This window comes from Mustela nivalis, assembly GCF_964662115.1.
Source record: "Mustela nivalis genome assembly, chromosome: 11".
NCBI classification, from domain to species: domain Eukaryota; kingdom Metazoa; phylum Chordata; class Mammalia; order Carnivora; family Mustelidae; genus Mustela; species Mustela nivalis.
This window is the reverse complement of record NC_139030.1, coordinates 104,548,708-104,562,773: the sequence shown is the minus strand read 5'-3', so window position 1 is coordinate 104,562,773 and position 14,066 is coordinate 104,548,708. Positions and strand designations below refer to the sequence as shown.

Here is a 14,066-nt window from a genome sequence, read left to right as displayed (position 1 = left end):
TTTCCAGATACTATATATAAATTATCTTTTACATATATTAATATATGTAAAAATTTCTAATGTAAATCTAGTTTGAAATGTTTTATAAAAAATATTTAATGTAAATGAAATATATATAAACCTGAGTATAGCAAAGCCAAAGTTATGTAGAAGCTAGAGTCTTCTACATATATTATCTCCCTAGGAAGATAGTGTTTTTTTGAATTTGTCCTACTACAACAAATGGCCTGTTGCTGTGCATATTCTGTATATGCCATGGTTTAGGTCTACAAATATGAAACATCTGGAATAAATCTGAAAAATTCAAACACCAAAAATGTTTTTAAGGGCTTATATAGACATTATCATATTGGTAAGATAGCCAGATGATAGCCAAATTTTTCAAACTTTCTCAAAATACTTGTTATTCTGTTGATACAATCTTTGTTCTATTTGTTACAAATTATAAGTTTATGTTACTTAAATGTATGTAAATTAATAAAGGAAGCCATGATTTTATCTTATACTTCCAGTGTTCTGGCTACTAAGATTTCTTTAATGCCCTTAAAAAAGCAAAAATATTTTATGTTGGGCACATTCAAACCCCTCATATGTGTTACCAGACCACACATGGGGCTAGTTGTTTTCTAATACTGGCTGTAATAGTTATCTAAGACTCTACTTAACAGAATCAGTAGAGGAAGGTGGAGTAAGAATGGAATCCTCTGCTCTGAAATATTTTCTAGGATGGAAGTGTGGGCTTCAAGAATATCAAGGCTGTAAACCTAACAAGTGAAGGTTGAGAAAAGCTGCTTCTCACAGAATGTAACCTTGGTTCCTATTAAGAGATTTAAAGGAAATTAGGGTTTTAATGCATTTTAAATGGCTCTTATTTTATAATTACTTAAGTGGAAAATTTAAAATAGAGTGTTAACTGGGCCTGGATTCTGAGGAGAGGTGTGCTTTAGGAAATTCCCACTATACAGAGTCGGCTACCTTAAAACCTGCTGGGGGACCAGACTGTATCCTAGGTCTTTAACAAAGACTCACTACAAAGGATCTCAAATGGCCATATTTTAATGGCATTTCTAAATTAAGTTCTGCTTCCTTTGTGTCATCCCTGAACTTTGGTAAAGATTGTTTCAAAGAAAGATTTTTGAACTTAGTTATATAAAAATTAGATCCTATGGTCGAGAAAACAACTATCCAGAGAAAATCAGGGAATTATTCATAAACTTTGATATTACTAGATTAACATTATAACCTGTTAAGTAAAACATCCAGTGAATAGACTCTGTGTTCCAACAAATGATTTTTATTTGATCCACCACTGAACATAAAGATTGTTAGAAGATACTGCTTTGGTCAAGATAGTTGAGAACAGGAAAATTTCAGCTAAGGTGTTTTTATAATGAGTAAATGCCTACTTTAGAGCATCATTGGTTAGCAAAATCCTTTTGGCTAAAAATATCATCAGTTTTTCTGCTTTAAACTATCTGTGTTTGAATATTGTGATTCAAGTGGAATGCCTGCATCAAGCCCAAGTTTATCTATTAAAACTGCAAAACTCCAGGAAAAGCATGAAGGCTAAATCAGTTGCCCAGCCTGAATCTGACAACAGAAATTTTAACGCCAAGTGTCAAGTACTTCTAAAAACTTAAATAGCAACATATATAGTTAGGGGAGATGAGCTGAAGCTTCTAACATAAAAGGTAAAATTTCTGCAAGAGGCATGGTTGATTATGTATTCTGGTTTCTGTGATTTGGGTACAGATGCCACTCTACTGACCTAGCAAGCCTCTGAGCATGTCTATTAACAATGTAAGAGCTTGCCAATGCTATAAGAATAGGTTAATTATCAGGAGTAAGTAATAAAAACAAGTAATTTTATGGTGTATCAAACCTAAATGCTTCTAGGGTTAAAATGTTTTTAAATTGTGGGGTTACACAGAATTTATTCACATCACTTTAGGATAATTTGTGAAGGTACAAAATAGTCTTCTAACCAGAAAAGAAACATTTATAAAGTTTTGTGAATTAAAGATAGTTATCAAAATTTGTGTTTGAGAAAATTCACTCCAATGACATCATGCTCTACCTAACCTTAGGCACTGTTAAAATTTTTGACCTAAGGAGACTTTAGTAGGCAATTATGATAATGATCTCTTAAAATGATCTCTTTATCTTAGAATCCCACATTTTATAAGTATAAATAGTAACATGAGTTTGGCCCTTGTATTAAGATGTAAAAAAAGAAAACTAGAATAGTCCTTTCTCAAAATAACAAGCAATACATGGAGGGTCTATACAAGGACTTATAAATGTCTACATTGCAGTTATTCGCAAGAAAAATGGAAAGGAAGAAGAAAAGAAATAAAAGGCTTGTTTTTGTTGATGGATTTTATGCTTCTCAAAACAGGTGGAAATGGCCATGTTCCCAAAATATAGAGTAGATGGTACCACTTATAGGTATCTTTTGCTGTGAGAGGGATTAGACTTTTCAGAGATAACTTAAAAGGCTGTTCTTTTCACCTTATGTTCCTTATATTTTCCAGAATGCTGAAATGCACTGCACTCTTAAGGAAAATTTTTTGTTAACAATCTAAACAATTAAATTATAGGGCAATTCTGTTTCCACTGTTTTGGCTAGGAAACTCTTCATACTTCAGTTACTTGCTAGAAGCATGATTAAACAGTTTCATGTTTATCATAATTTATTTTAGAATTGAAATATTTTCTGATTCTGAATCCCAGATGCTGAAGGGATTAGAATAGACATTTTGTGTTTAAGATTTCATTTGTATTAGATTTAATTTTAGTGATTCAATGGAAGATGGTCCATAAATCTTAGATTGGACAACAATTATTTCTAAAACGTATTATGTTCTTTAAGGATCTTCCTCTCTCCGCTCTTGTACTCTCCAGAAATGACTTGCCTCCTTACTGGTGAAATTTATTAGTAATCAAAAGTTTGGGTTCTGCAACTTAATACTAATGTCATTTGGGGCAATTCTTTTCCTCTAATCCTCACTTCTCTTATAAAAGTTGCCTGATTATTTCTCAAATATATTGAGTGGACAAAATGAGATAATATACAAGAAGTGCTCGTAAATTATAAACTGCTATAAAAATAAGAGGTTATTGTTGCTTTGGAATAATATGGTAAGCAAAAATGTGATAATCTAAGCAAGATTTTATAGCAAATTATCAACAGAGTTAACACAGTTTTATACGGAATATTATCATGGACTTTAAATAATCTTCAATGACTAAACCAAAGTTTTTCTTGAGAACTACCTAGTTATTACATAGCAAATTTAGTTACAAGGTTAAGTTACCCGTCTTTTAAAACTGATATCTTAAGAGTATTTTCCACAGTTGTAGACTTTGTAGTTTTCAAGTTAATATGATTCTGTGATTTTGTGTTAGTAACATAGGGAAATAGGCTTATACCTAAACAATTCAATTTATATAGCTATATCAATGGCTAAACCAGAAATCATAAAGCTTCAAGGACCAAAGTAATAAAGGAATTCAGGCCTATTCCTTGAGGCTTAAACCCTTTCAGACTATAATTTTTGATCCCAGTTTAATGTTAATTTCATTTTGTAATGTATTAGTAGTGTTACCAACATTCTAATTTCCCTGGGATATTCTAAGTTTATGTCTATTATTAGAATTTTATTTTTGAAAAGTAGACTTTGAATAGAATGATTTTATAGGTCTATTGGTAAGATCAACTTGTTTATTGGTTAATAAGTACATATTTCAAAAATTGTATCATTTTAATTATTTTTAGTGTCCCCTTTCACTCTCAAGTGTCCTGATTTAATGATGAATATATCATTTCCACATATAGTAAGAACTTGGGGCAGAGATTAGCAAAGTCAGAAAATGACTTCTACAAAGAGAAGTGAAAGCAGAACTTGCTATGATTGGCAAAACATCGGAGGACCTCGTCCATAGATGAGTTGGGAGTGAGAGTGAGATTCAAGAGAAAGTAAGTGCTGGAGAACAAGGACTCCTAATTCTGAATCCATATAATCATATTTCAGAGAAGCTTAAAGCTAATATTCATATTGGAATTTGGCCAAGTCTCTGAGTATGTAATTATTTCTGAGAAAAAATGTACTTACATTCTTACACATGACCCTAATTCAGATAGACCCTAATTATAAGTTTATCTTATTATAATAGAACAGACTGTACTTTATTAACAATAGAGACAAGATTCTTTTGAAACTGCATGACCTGAGATTAAATCGTGTCAGTGAAAACTATATTGTTGGTTATCTTTACCTACAGAGTAAGAATATGTTTATTTTGAAGGATGTTTAATAAAGAAAGACCAAGTGGATGATTTATTTGAAGAAATGATCTTTAGAATGAATTTTGAATATTTCCCCAAATAGTTTATCATTTAAAACAAAGCAGAAAAGCTAAATTCTCTGTTGGATATACAACTTTTAAGCAAAAGTGACAATGGTTTATAATGTTATTTTCAAGCAAGTGAATGATTAAATGACTTGTGTAGTGTTAGGTTTATATCATAAATCAGAATCTATAAAAGAAGTTTTTAACTTCAAAAATATAAATCTGCTAAAGTGCAATACAGAATGTCTATATTTCATTATTTTCCAGGGTGGCATCTATAAAATCATTTTGGGAAACAGTAAGAATAAGGCACAGATATATAGAAAGATGTGTATTAATTAACATATTCTGTTCTCTATAGTTGTATCTGCCCTTTAGGAGTTAGACACTGAGGTAACTCTTCCTGATCGTCATCTTTTAAAATTTCCTTTTTATATATTTATAACATATAAAGCAAAATAAGTTGAAGATTAAAAAGATATAACACTCCATGTTAAACAAAAACTTTTTGGTTCTTTTTTCATACTTCCAAAATGCTCACTCTATTATTGGAAACCATTGTGAGAAAAACGGTGCTATCAGAGTACCAATAAGCTCAGAAATGAAAGAAAGGAAGAAGCTGTGAAAACCAAGGATGACACTCTCTCAAGCATGAATTAGTTGCTTTTAAGCTAGATTCCTTAAGCCAAAACATCTTTCCCCATAGAACCTGTTTTTTTTTTCTTTCATGTTAGATTATACTATTAGAAATTCTACAAATTGGATTATTTGGTTCCATTGGAATTCTCTTTAATCCTCTTTAGTCAAGTTGAGGCAAGGAAAGATCCTTGTTTTCTCTCTTGCTTTTATTTCCAAAATCTACAAGTCAAGTTAGTATTATTAGATTATATATTTAGCCCAGTACAGATATCTTTTGTAGGAATATCCAGTGAATTTCAACATTTTTAAATATAGTTGGAATGGGGCAAAACTCTTCCAAAATTAAGTATACTAGATGGCATTTCTTTTCTTTCAGTTTAGAGCCACATTTGAAAATGAAACCAGAGATAACCGCAGAAATAATGACTACACAGTAAATATCCTTAAGCTCTGTCATTTTAAGTCCAAGAAAGTTAATTAAATCGGGTAGATAAGAAAAGAATCACGGTCTTTAAAATTTGGAGAAATTCTATGCAAAATAGAAAACAGAGGTGCTTCAGAATGCTAATAGCCAGTATGGGGAAAAACCAGATGGAGGGAGGTTTTTCTCATTGTTAGCACACTTAGCTGTTTTTTGTTTGTTTGTTTTTTTAAAATTGATTCAAACAATAATGATATGGTACTTGGAAAACAAGTTGGAAAGTAGATACTCAGATGAATAGACAGGGAATTCTTTCCAGATTGAAAGAGGACAACTGGAAGGCTTAGGGAATTCATGGGGCATGAAGAGTACATTTGATTTATAGTTTGGAATTTTCCAAAGGGAAAACTTCTTAAAATACTGAAACCTATCAAAGACTACAGAAAATGCCACAGAACTTGCTAATGTTCAGTAAGAGGAAGAGAATAAATGCTAAAAACTTGGAGACATTTATTTTGAAGGCTTTAGAATTTAGAGCAGAAACCTGACACTCCTTATAAAACAGCATATCAACACAAAAAATTAGCGTCTTCTCAAAAGTGTTACTTTCCCCATGAAAGAAAAAGTCTCAGAGATGTATTTTATCTTTTCTACCCCATGAAGGAGGAAATGAAGAAAAAAGTAAGAGTCTAATCAAGGGACATTCTTATTAAAAATTTTCTTTTTAGGCCTACTATACTTGTAGGTATATCCCAAAGAAGTGTGAGGATCTAGGGCTTCCCAAATTTTCTCTCATGAGAAAAAAAAACCCAGTAAATAAAATGGTTAAAGTGGGGAAAAAACTCTTAGCAGGGAAGGAAGGGGAGAGATTTAGTTCCTAGGTTTGGGGTACAGCTTCTCATATCCCTGTTTTCCAAAGGCAAGAAGTGTGTCACAACGTTTATGACTCATCTTTAGAGAAATACTAAATGACATTTACTCATGGGTACATACCTTGACAGAAATGCAAAACTAGCTTCACTAAGAAAATTATGTACCAAAATATTAGTAAATAATCTAGTATTGGCTTGTTTTAACTAAAAAATACAATGTATCAAGTGAGGAAAACTGACAAATCAGCTGGAAAAATTTTTAATTACATGTCTTAAAAGTAAGTCAGATGTCAATATAATATCACTCACTAGCTTAGATAAAATGTTTTAGTGACTATTCAGCCTACTGCTGTGTATCTTTTCTTCAATACAATCAGGGTTGGTATTATATTAGCTGATACTATTTTAAACAGCATACCTAAAAAGAATGGTAAAACTGGAAAACCTCAATCTGTTAGTTCACTAATTCAAAATCAATGCTTGCTCTTTTACTTTGCAGATTCTGACAGATCAGAAAGTAGGTATTAAGATAACAAGTATATAGAAAACTGAAGAAAATTATATTGGGTGGAAAGGACAAAAATGACAATGTGAAAACAAGTAGTCTTGAATGACACTTGATTTCTGAGAGGAATCATGAGAAGGCAGGAAATACTAGCAACTTTATGCAATACATAAAAGTAAAGAGACAAAAACACATACAGCAGGTCCAACAAACAACAATAGCTGTTAATCAGAAAGTGGTACTCAACATGGAAGGACAGAGCTGATAGCATATTTTTAGGAATTTATGCAGAGGAATGGAAGCATTGGATACAGTTGAAAGAAACAGCACCAGTTAAGATATTATACCCACCCTTTAGAAAATTTTGCTCTTTTCCCCAGAAGTCTATAGAGATTTCAGAATACATCTTAGTTAAAGTATAGGTCTAGAGGCCAATAATTTATTATCATAACAGTAGGGCATGTTGAAGCATGATATCAAAGATAGGATGTCCCTGTGAAGTCTTTTCTAGTCCCTTGATTCTACATTTTAATACTATCCAAACACTACTTCTGGGAAATAAAAAAAAAATTCTTGTGTATATGACCCCCAATTCATTACTTTAATTAAATGTAGCATTAATCCATGAAACACACTCTTATATCTGGGATTTTTGTATAAATTTGTTTGAAAATATTGTACTGACATTTTTGGCAGAAATTTATAAAGTAGTATTATAAACTAAATCATACCTCTTTTTTCTAAGCCATCATTCTGAAATTGGCTGACAGGAAAGGAAGTTAAAGTTTTAATTTTCCAAAATCCTTTATCTTTTGAGATGCTACTATCATTCTATCTCTGATTGTATAAGAGATTTTAGGAAAACAGGCTGCAGAGTTATTACTTTGTGATTGGTACATGTACTAATATTTATATTATCCATTTCATTCTAACACAGTGAATTTCAGATATCTTCAGATTGGCCTTTCAAAATGGGGACTAAGTAAATAAAAACTTTTTATATTTATATATAGAAGATACTCTGCAAAAAAAAAGAAAAATTAAAATGGGCTTTACTTAGTTATATAAGAAGAATTTTTACCCTCTTACTCAGTTTTTAGAAGTAACATGTTTGGTCTGTCAAGCCAGGCCATAAAGAAAGTTGATGATGTTTTCAATATATACAGTTTGACAATAAATTCTTCAGCTTTAATTAGCTTCTCAAAATAAAGTTAAATTCCAAGAAAGTGTATACATGTGAATTATATATATGCATATGTATATAATGTGCATCTGTAAATAATTTATATATGTATGTATATACACATATGTGTGTATGCATATCATCTATACAGCTCTGTGGAAGAAACATACTTGGGTATCAATTATTATTCGAAATTCCTTATCCAATAATACATCATTAACTTTTATTAACAGTCCAGGATTTGTTTAGCATCATGTTTAACATCTTGAAAATCAAAACATTAACTTTTTTTGTTCTCAAGGACAATGGTATTAAAATATCTTTAACATCAGTGGTTAATAATGTTTACTTACAGAACAAAAACTTTTGATATTTCATTGTGGGACTTTAATAAGTCTATTAACATTTAATGTCTATTTATATTTCTAGAAACTGAGAATAATTAATGTGCATGGGATACTTGTATGCTAGTATATAATCATATAGTCCTACTGTTCTCATGAAACCAATTGGCTGGCAAACATACTCATTATGGTATGAGTATGTACCATAATGAAACACGCTATTTGACTCACTGGGAAAATCTTTAGGATCTAAGTCCTATTGTTTCTGCTTCTGCTGTTGGACATGTATACATTTGGGGATGGGAAAGGGGAAGGGAGAGAGACTTATTAGGGTAATGCTAAAATTTGTGGATTTTCCTCTTCTCTCCTAAAATTAGGAACTTAATAAAAGAAAAAGCAAATGAATGTAGAATGGATTTTTTTATACTAGTACAGCAATTTTAGTAATTAAAAACACTTAAGCTTTGATCTGTAACTTGAACAATGGCCTTTCTTTCCCACTTATTTTTCAATTTTATAATAAGAATTGGCTTTAGAATCAGAATCTAAAGTTTTCCTTTGCTGTAAGAAATAGTTTTGCTTTCTTGTGAAAATAATTGTCTTTTTAAATATTAATAACATCTACAATTGCATATATTGGCAACCTATAAGAAGAAAAGTTCAAAAGATTAAAACATTCAAAGAACACGAAAATATAGTGGAATATCAGTCAGTGTTATGGGATCATGTCAGAGGTGAACCTTCTTTTATCAAAACAATTCTACTAGGTTATCCATATTATATAAATTTTGGTACCAGATGGCTTATATTATAGGAAGGCTGCAGCATTATCACAAATATGAGAGAAAAAGTTTAATATAGTCAAATTAATCACATGAAAAGGCAAGAACACTGATCATGTCGAATTTTTTCTAATATTTGGAAAATGTTATTAAAAAAGAAGTATAAATATTACTCAAATTTTGAAAACTATGGCAGAAGCGAAATTAAATAAGGAGTTGCAGTAACAAATAAAAACTTAGACAAAAGCATATTAAATGACAAAATAGCAAGTAGTGGAACTGAATCATTAAGATCAAATGTACTTATACTAAAAGGCATGAAAGTATTAAAAATTCTATTAGGAAAGACTCATCCTAAATATTAAAATAAATAGCAAATACTATTAAACATTACTTCAAAAAAATTGAAAGGAAAAGAAATAACACAAAGCAGAGAAAATGAAAGACACCTCACTATTCCCAATGTGATTATTATTTATGGAATGGATAAAACATGTAGAAAATGTCACTACAGTTAGATTAACACATAAACCAACATGCCACAACTACCTAGTTTTGTAGAACATTTGAAAAAGCAAATTTCATCAAATTTAGACAGCTTATAATGGAATAAATAAGTATGGCGAGGTATTAACTAACCCTAAGTGTCACAACGGGCAGCTTCTAGCCGGTTCGTTGAAGCTGGATCTCGGCCACACAAGGATCACTGGACAAGAAATCAGTTGAGCTGGACTAGAGCTGCCCAATTGTCTTAATAATGAATGCTCCACACTGTCTGTCAAGCAAAGAGAAAGAAAATATAGATCAGAAAGACTGAAAAGGAAAGAAAAAGAGCAAGTTAGCGTAGATGAATGTGGGACATCAATGTACATTTACTCAATACGTGCAGAACATGTGTACAAATTATATTAGAATGTTAAGAAGTGAGAGACTAGAGATGAGGAGGGCTCCAGAACTGCTTCCTGCTCCCTGAGAGCTTACAATCTATTTAGACAACTCTAATCTAATCTAACCAGTACAATGCTTGGTATAAAGCATTAGGTACATGTTAACACAGAAACAAGTGACTTCAAACATTCCTTCTATTTTTGAAAACATTATTAGGTGGATTTTAAAAACATGCTTTTAAAAGGGGAGTTTGGCAGACGGCTGTTCAGAAAGTTGTTCAAAACCCAAAGGATACCCTTCAAGTTGGCAGTGGTAGGTTAGCCATATAATAGAGTAATTCCATGTATCTCGTCATCCTGAGATTTTGTGTTAAGATTAGTTTGGGTCAAAGAAACACCTAGTTGCTACTATTCTTTTGGTACTTTGAGTGTTGGTTAGCTTCTAATTTATGTAAGCAATCTGTCCTAAGACATACATATTTTTAAATTTTAGATAGGCTCAAAATTTTCCATATTTGTTTCAGTATCTCTAGAGCAGTATTGTCTGATAGAACTTGTTAATGGAAAAGTTCTGTATCTACACTGTCAAATATGGTAGCTACTAACTTAAAATGTGGCTAGTTGCAGTTGAGGAACTGAATTTCAAATTTCGTTTAATTTTAAATAATTTAAAATTGAAATTAGCCTTACGTGGCTAGTGGTTACTATACTGGGGACAGCATGACTCTAGGGGTTTGAATTCATCTGGTTTGCTAAACTCTACAGACTGACCTGAATTTCTCTGGCTTGTTCACTACTGTCCAATACCACTCAGTATTGTTCATTGCTTTATTCTCAGTATCTGGAATACTGGCTAGCACATGGAAGTGCTCAATAAATATCTGGTAAATGAATGAAATTTGTGGTAATATTTGAGTCTGGTCAACTACTCACAGCTCATAGGCAATATGCTCTGGTACTCTCGGAAAATAGAGAAGTGAAGACAAACTGTTCTATGTGAGTGGAACTGCTTGAAGACTTTATATATCTGGAGAGAACAGGAGCAGTCTTGCTTCATTATAGCTCAAAGAAAAGAACTAGAAATAATCTGTATATCAATAATTAAGGTTGGTAAGTTTGTGAATACTGAAGCGAGAATATAATATTTAATGGTAAGGGATTTAGAAAGGATGTGGATAACAGTTGATGAGAGTGACTAAGAGGGAAAAAATTACTTCAGATTAAAAACCTAAATTCAGATTGTATACATGACTGAAGGATAGAAACTGAAGACAAGGAAGTTTTGAAGAAATAGTAATCTGGAAAGGCAATAATAGAGTTTAACAAAGGGATTTGACAATGGAAAGAAATATATTATTTTTATAAAGTGAACTGAAAAGGGGACATAAAATAAATGGACCATGTAGCATCAAGAGGTCAGAAAAATCACTGGTATTGTTTTTATTTTAGGGTAGAAGAAAGATGGGCAAACTAACATTAAGGGGTATGGATTCTGAAAATAAAATGTGAAAAATTGTGTATTTGTGATTTTGAGTTAGAGGAGGGAGTGACCACCTATTCATGTGGTTTATCTTTCTTTCTTTCTTTTTCTTTTTTTTTTTTTTTTTGGCTTAAATTAGAAAAAGAATCAGAGCACTAAGGTCAGATTCACTATTAAACACTATTAAAATACAGAAGAAAACAGGAAAAACTCCCTTATAAGACAATTTATAGAACAAAGGGAATAGTCAGTAGCCATAATTAGTAGTTGGTAAAAGAAGAAATATATTTTTGAAAGAGATACTGAAAACTCAAACTGAATGTAAGGAAAGAGAACCACATCTGAGTTTAATAAAATTTGAGCACAGGCTGTTGACAGTATTGAATTAAAGAGAATCTAAGAGGACAAGAACTAAGACAGGACCCTCCCTTGGAATTTGGCATCAAATCTTGGCAATCTTACATGAGTAGTTTGAATAGATCTCAGGACTGAAGAAAAAATAATTTCATATGGAATGAAAAAGACACCCTTATACTCTTCTTCTTGCCTTTCCAAAACAGGTAAATTTAAAATATCATTCGTGAAGTATGTAATACAAAATCTTACTGCTTATTATCATATATCCTTAAAGTAGGGGATGATGTGATCCAAAAAATGTTTCCAATTCTATAAGGGATTAAGATTTGAGGAGTTGACTCTTGTGAAAAAGAAGATGTTCATGTGTGCTGAGGGGAAAGAAGATTGAGTAAAATGAGAAAAAATGTCCAGTCAGAGGGAATGACAGAACACAAGGAAATTAAGTGCTCAAACTCAGAATGGAAATAATGTAACGGGATATGCAAATAAAATGTGCTACACAATGGTATAGCTTTCTCCCCATACCCAAAAGCATAACATCGACTTAGAATACTATATCAACTAATATCTACCTTTGTGGTGTCATTAATATATACCTCAACTTGTCTTTATTTTGGCTGGTAAGAACTCATGACAAATGTAAATATTAAAGTAGTCCAGAGGCCCAGGGTAAAATAATTCATATTAGGTTAAAAATGATTAAAAAGAAATAATTAAAAATAGAAATATATGCAAAGCATTTGTACTGTATTTCACATTATATTTTATGAGGATGCATGATCCCAGCAATGGGCTAACCCAAGAATTGTGAAATTATGGCCTTCAGGTCAAGTCTGACCCATCTTTTGTTTTTGTAAATAAAGTTTTACTGGCACAGAGTCAACTCGTTATTTATATTTTACCTGTGGTTGTTTTCATGCTACAAGAAGCAAATAGTTGAGATACACACTGTGTAGCCTCAAAGCTAAAAATATTTACTATTGGGCCCTTTATTATATAATGTTTGTTGACTCCTGCTTCAACCTGTTCAGGCTGCAAAAAAATTTTCAGTCTGAGAGCTTCTGAAAATCTATGAAAGAAAACATTAATAAGATGCCTTAAATATAAAGAGTGTATATACTCCATATTGTGGAAGTAAATTATCACCAACCTCAAATATATTGGATTCACCTTGATTAAATGAAAGTCAAAATCAGACATTACAAGTTTAAGAGAAACCTTGAGAGAAGTTCAGAGCTGTGGAAACTAATGTTTTTGAGACTACAAAGAACAGGATTAACTAGGAACATGCTTAAATATATGAGATTAGTGAGTATCTGTGAACTAGTTACCATAATGTTTAAGTTAAATCTATTCTTATTCTATGTTTAACCATAAGAAATTGAGTTTCCTGTCTTGACAAAAGCACAAAGAACTATCCTGTAATACTGAAGTTTGTTTCTAATACTTCCAAGGCCTTGATTTTTTAACACTGAATATTAGTGTTTTTTAAAAAGAAAATTACATTCATTATAATATTTGTTGTAGTAAGTTGTGTTTATTTAATGTGGAAAACTGTATTTGCAATGTCTGGTTGGTATTATTCCTTATCAACCTGCTTCCTATATTATTGCTTATTTAGTTTGAATAGCTTCAACCAGTATGGAGGACTTAAAAGCTCTTAGAATTAGCAACATGTGGCTAAAGACATTTCTCCTTGCAAAAATTTATGTTACAAGTGAAATAAAGTAACTCTAACACAGAGACAAACATGTTTTTTAATTGTTTCTTCTTTCTTTATATTACAGGTACAACATAGGTTTTCATAAATAGTTGTCATGGACTCCTTTGGCAGTATACCTACGTATATGGACCCCTTCTCAGAGCCATGTTTTTAAATATAAAACATAGAGGATTAGAAAGGAAACAAGTTATATTGTAATACATTTTTATCCATAACCTCTTTGGGAGGGGTCTTTGGACTAGATTAACTTTAAAACTCAATGTAGAATATTATTAACTCTTTTCCTTAAGCTCAAAGGTTAAATGTAAATGATTAGAACAGCAGTTATTCTATAATACCACTAAGAAATCAGTATGTAACTTTTTTTCTACAAAGGTACTCAGGACAGCATATAGACTCCATCTCTTGTATGCATTCATCATTAACATTTCAAGTATAAAAAATGACATAATATTCAGTTTGGCTATCTTAATGCAGTCTCAGATGCATTTTAACATTTCAGGAAAACCAAAGGCAACAA

General features: G+C 31.5%; 1 protein-coding gene across 2 annotated transcripts in view; it reads right to left on the bottom strand.

The window, feature by feature from the left end:
* Positions 1-693: 693 nt before the first annotated feature.
* The window catches only part of BOLL (boule homolog, RNA binding protein), a gene marked incomplete at its 3' end in the record, with an annotated part of 58,526 nt that continues 45,153 nt past the window's right edge, over positions 694-14,066 (bottom strand). Inside the window, exon 11 of one of the 2 annotated variants that reach the window (XM_082689054.1) lies at positions 694-9,870. In XM_082689054.1, the coding sequence (XP_082545180.1) occupies positions 9,832-9,870 (39 nt within the window). Of the gene's footprint in view, positions 9,875-14,066 lie in introns of both variants that reach the window. The other variant, XM_082689055.1, reaches the window with a different exon arrangement.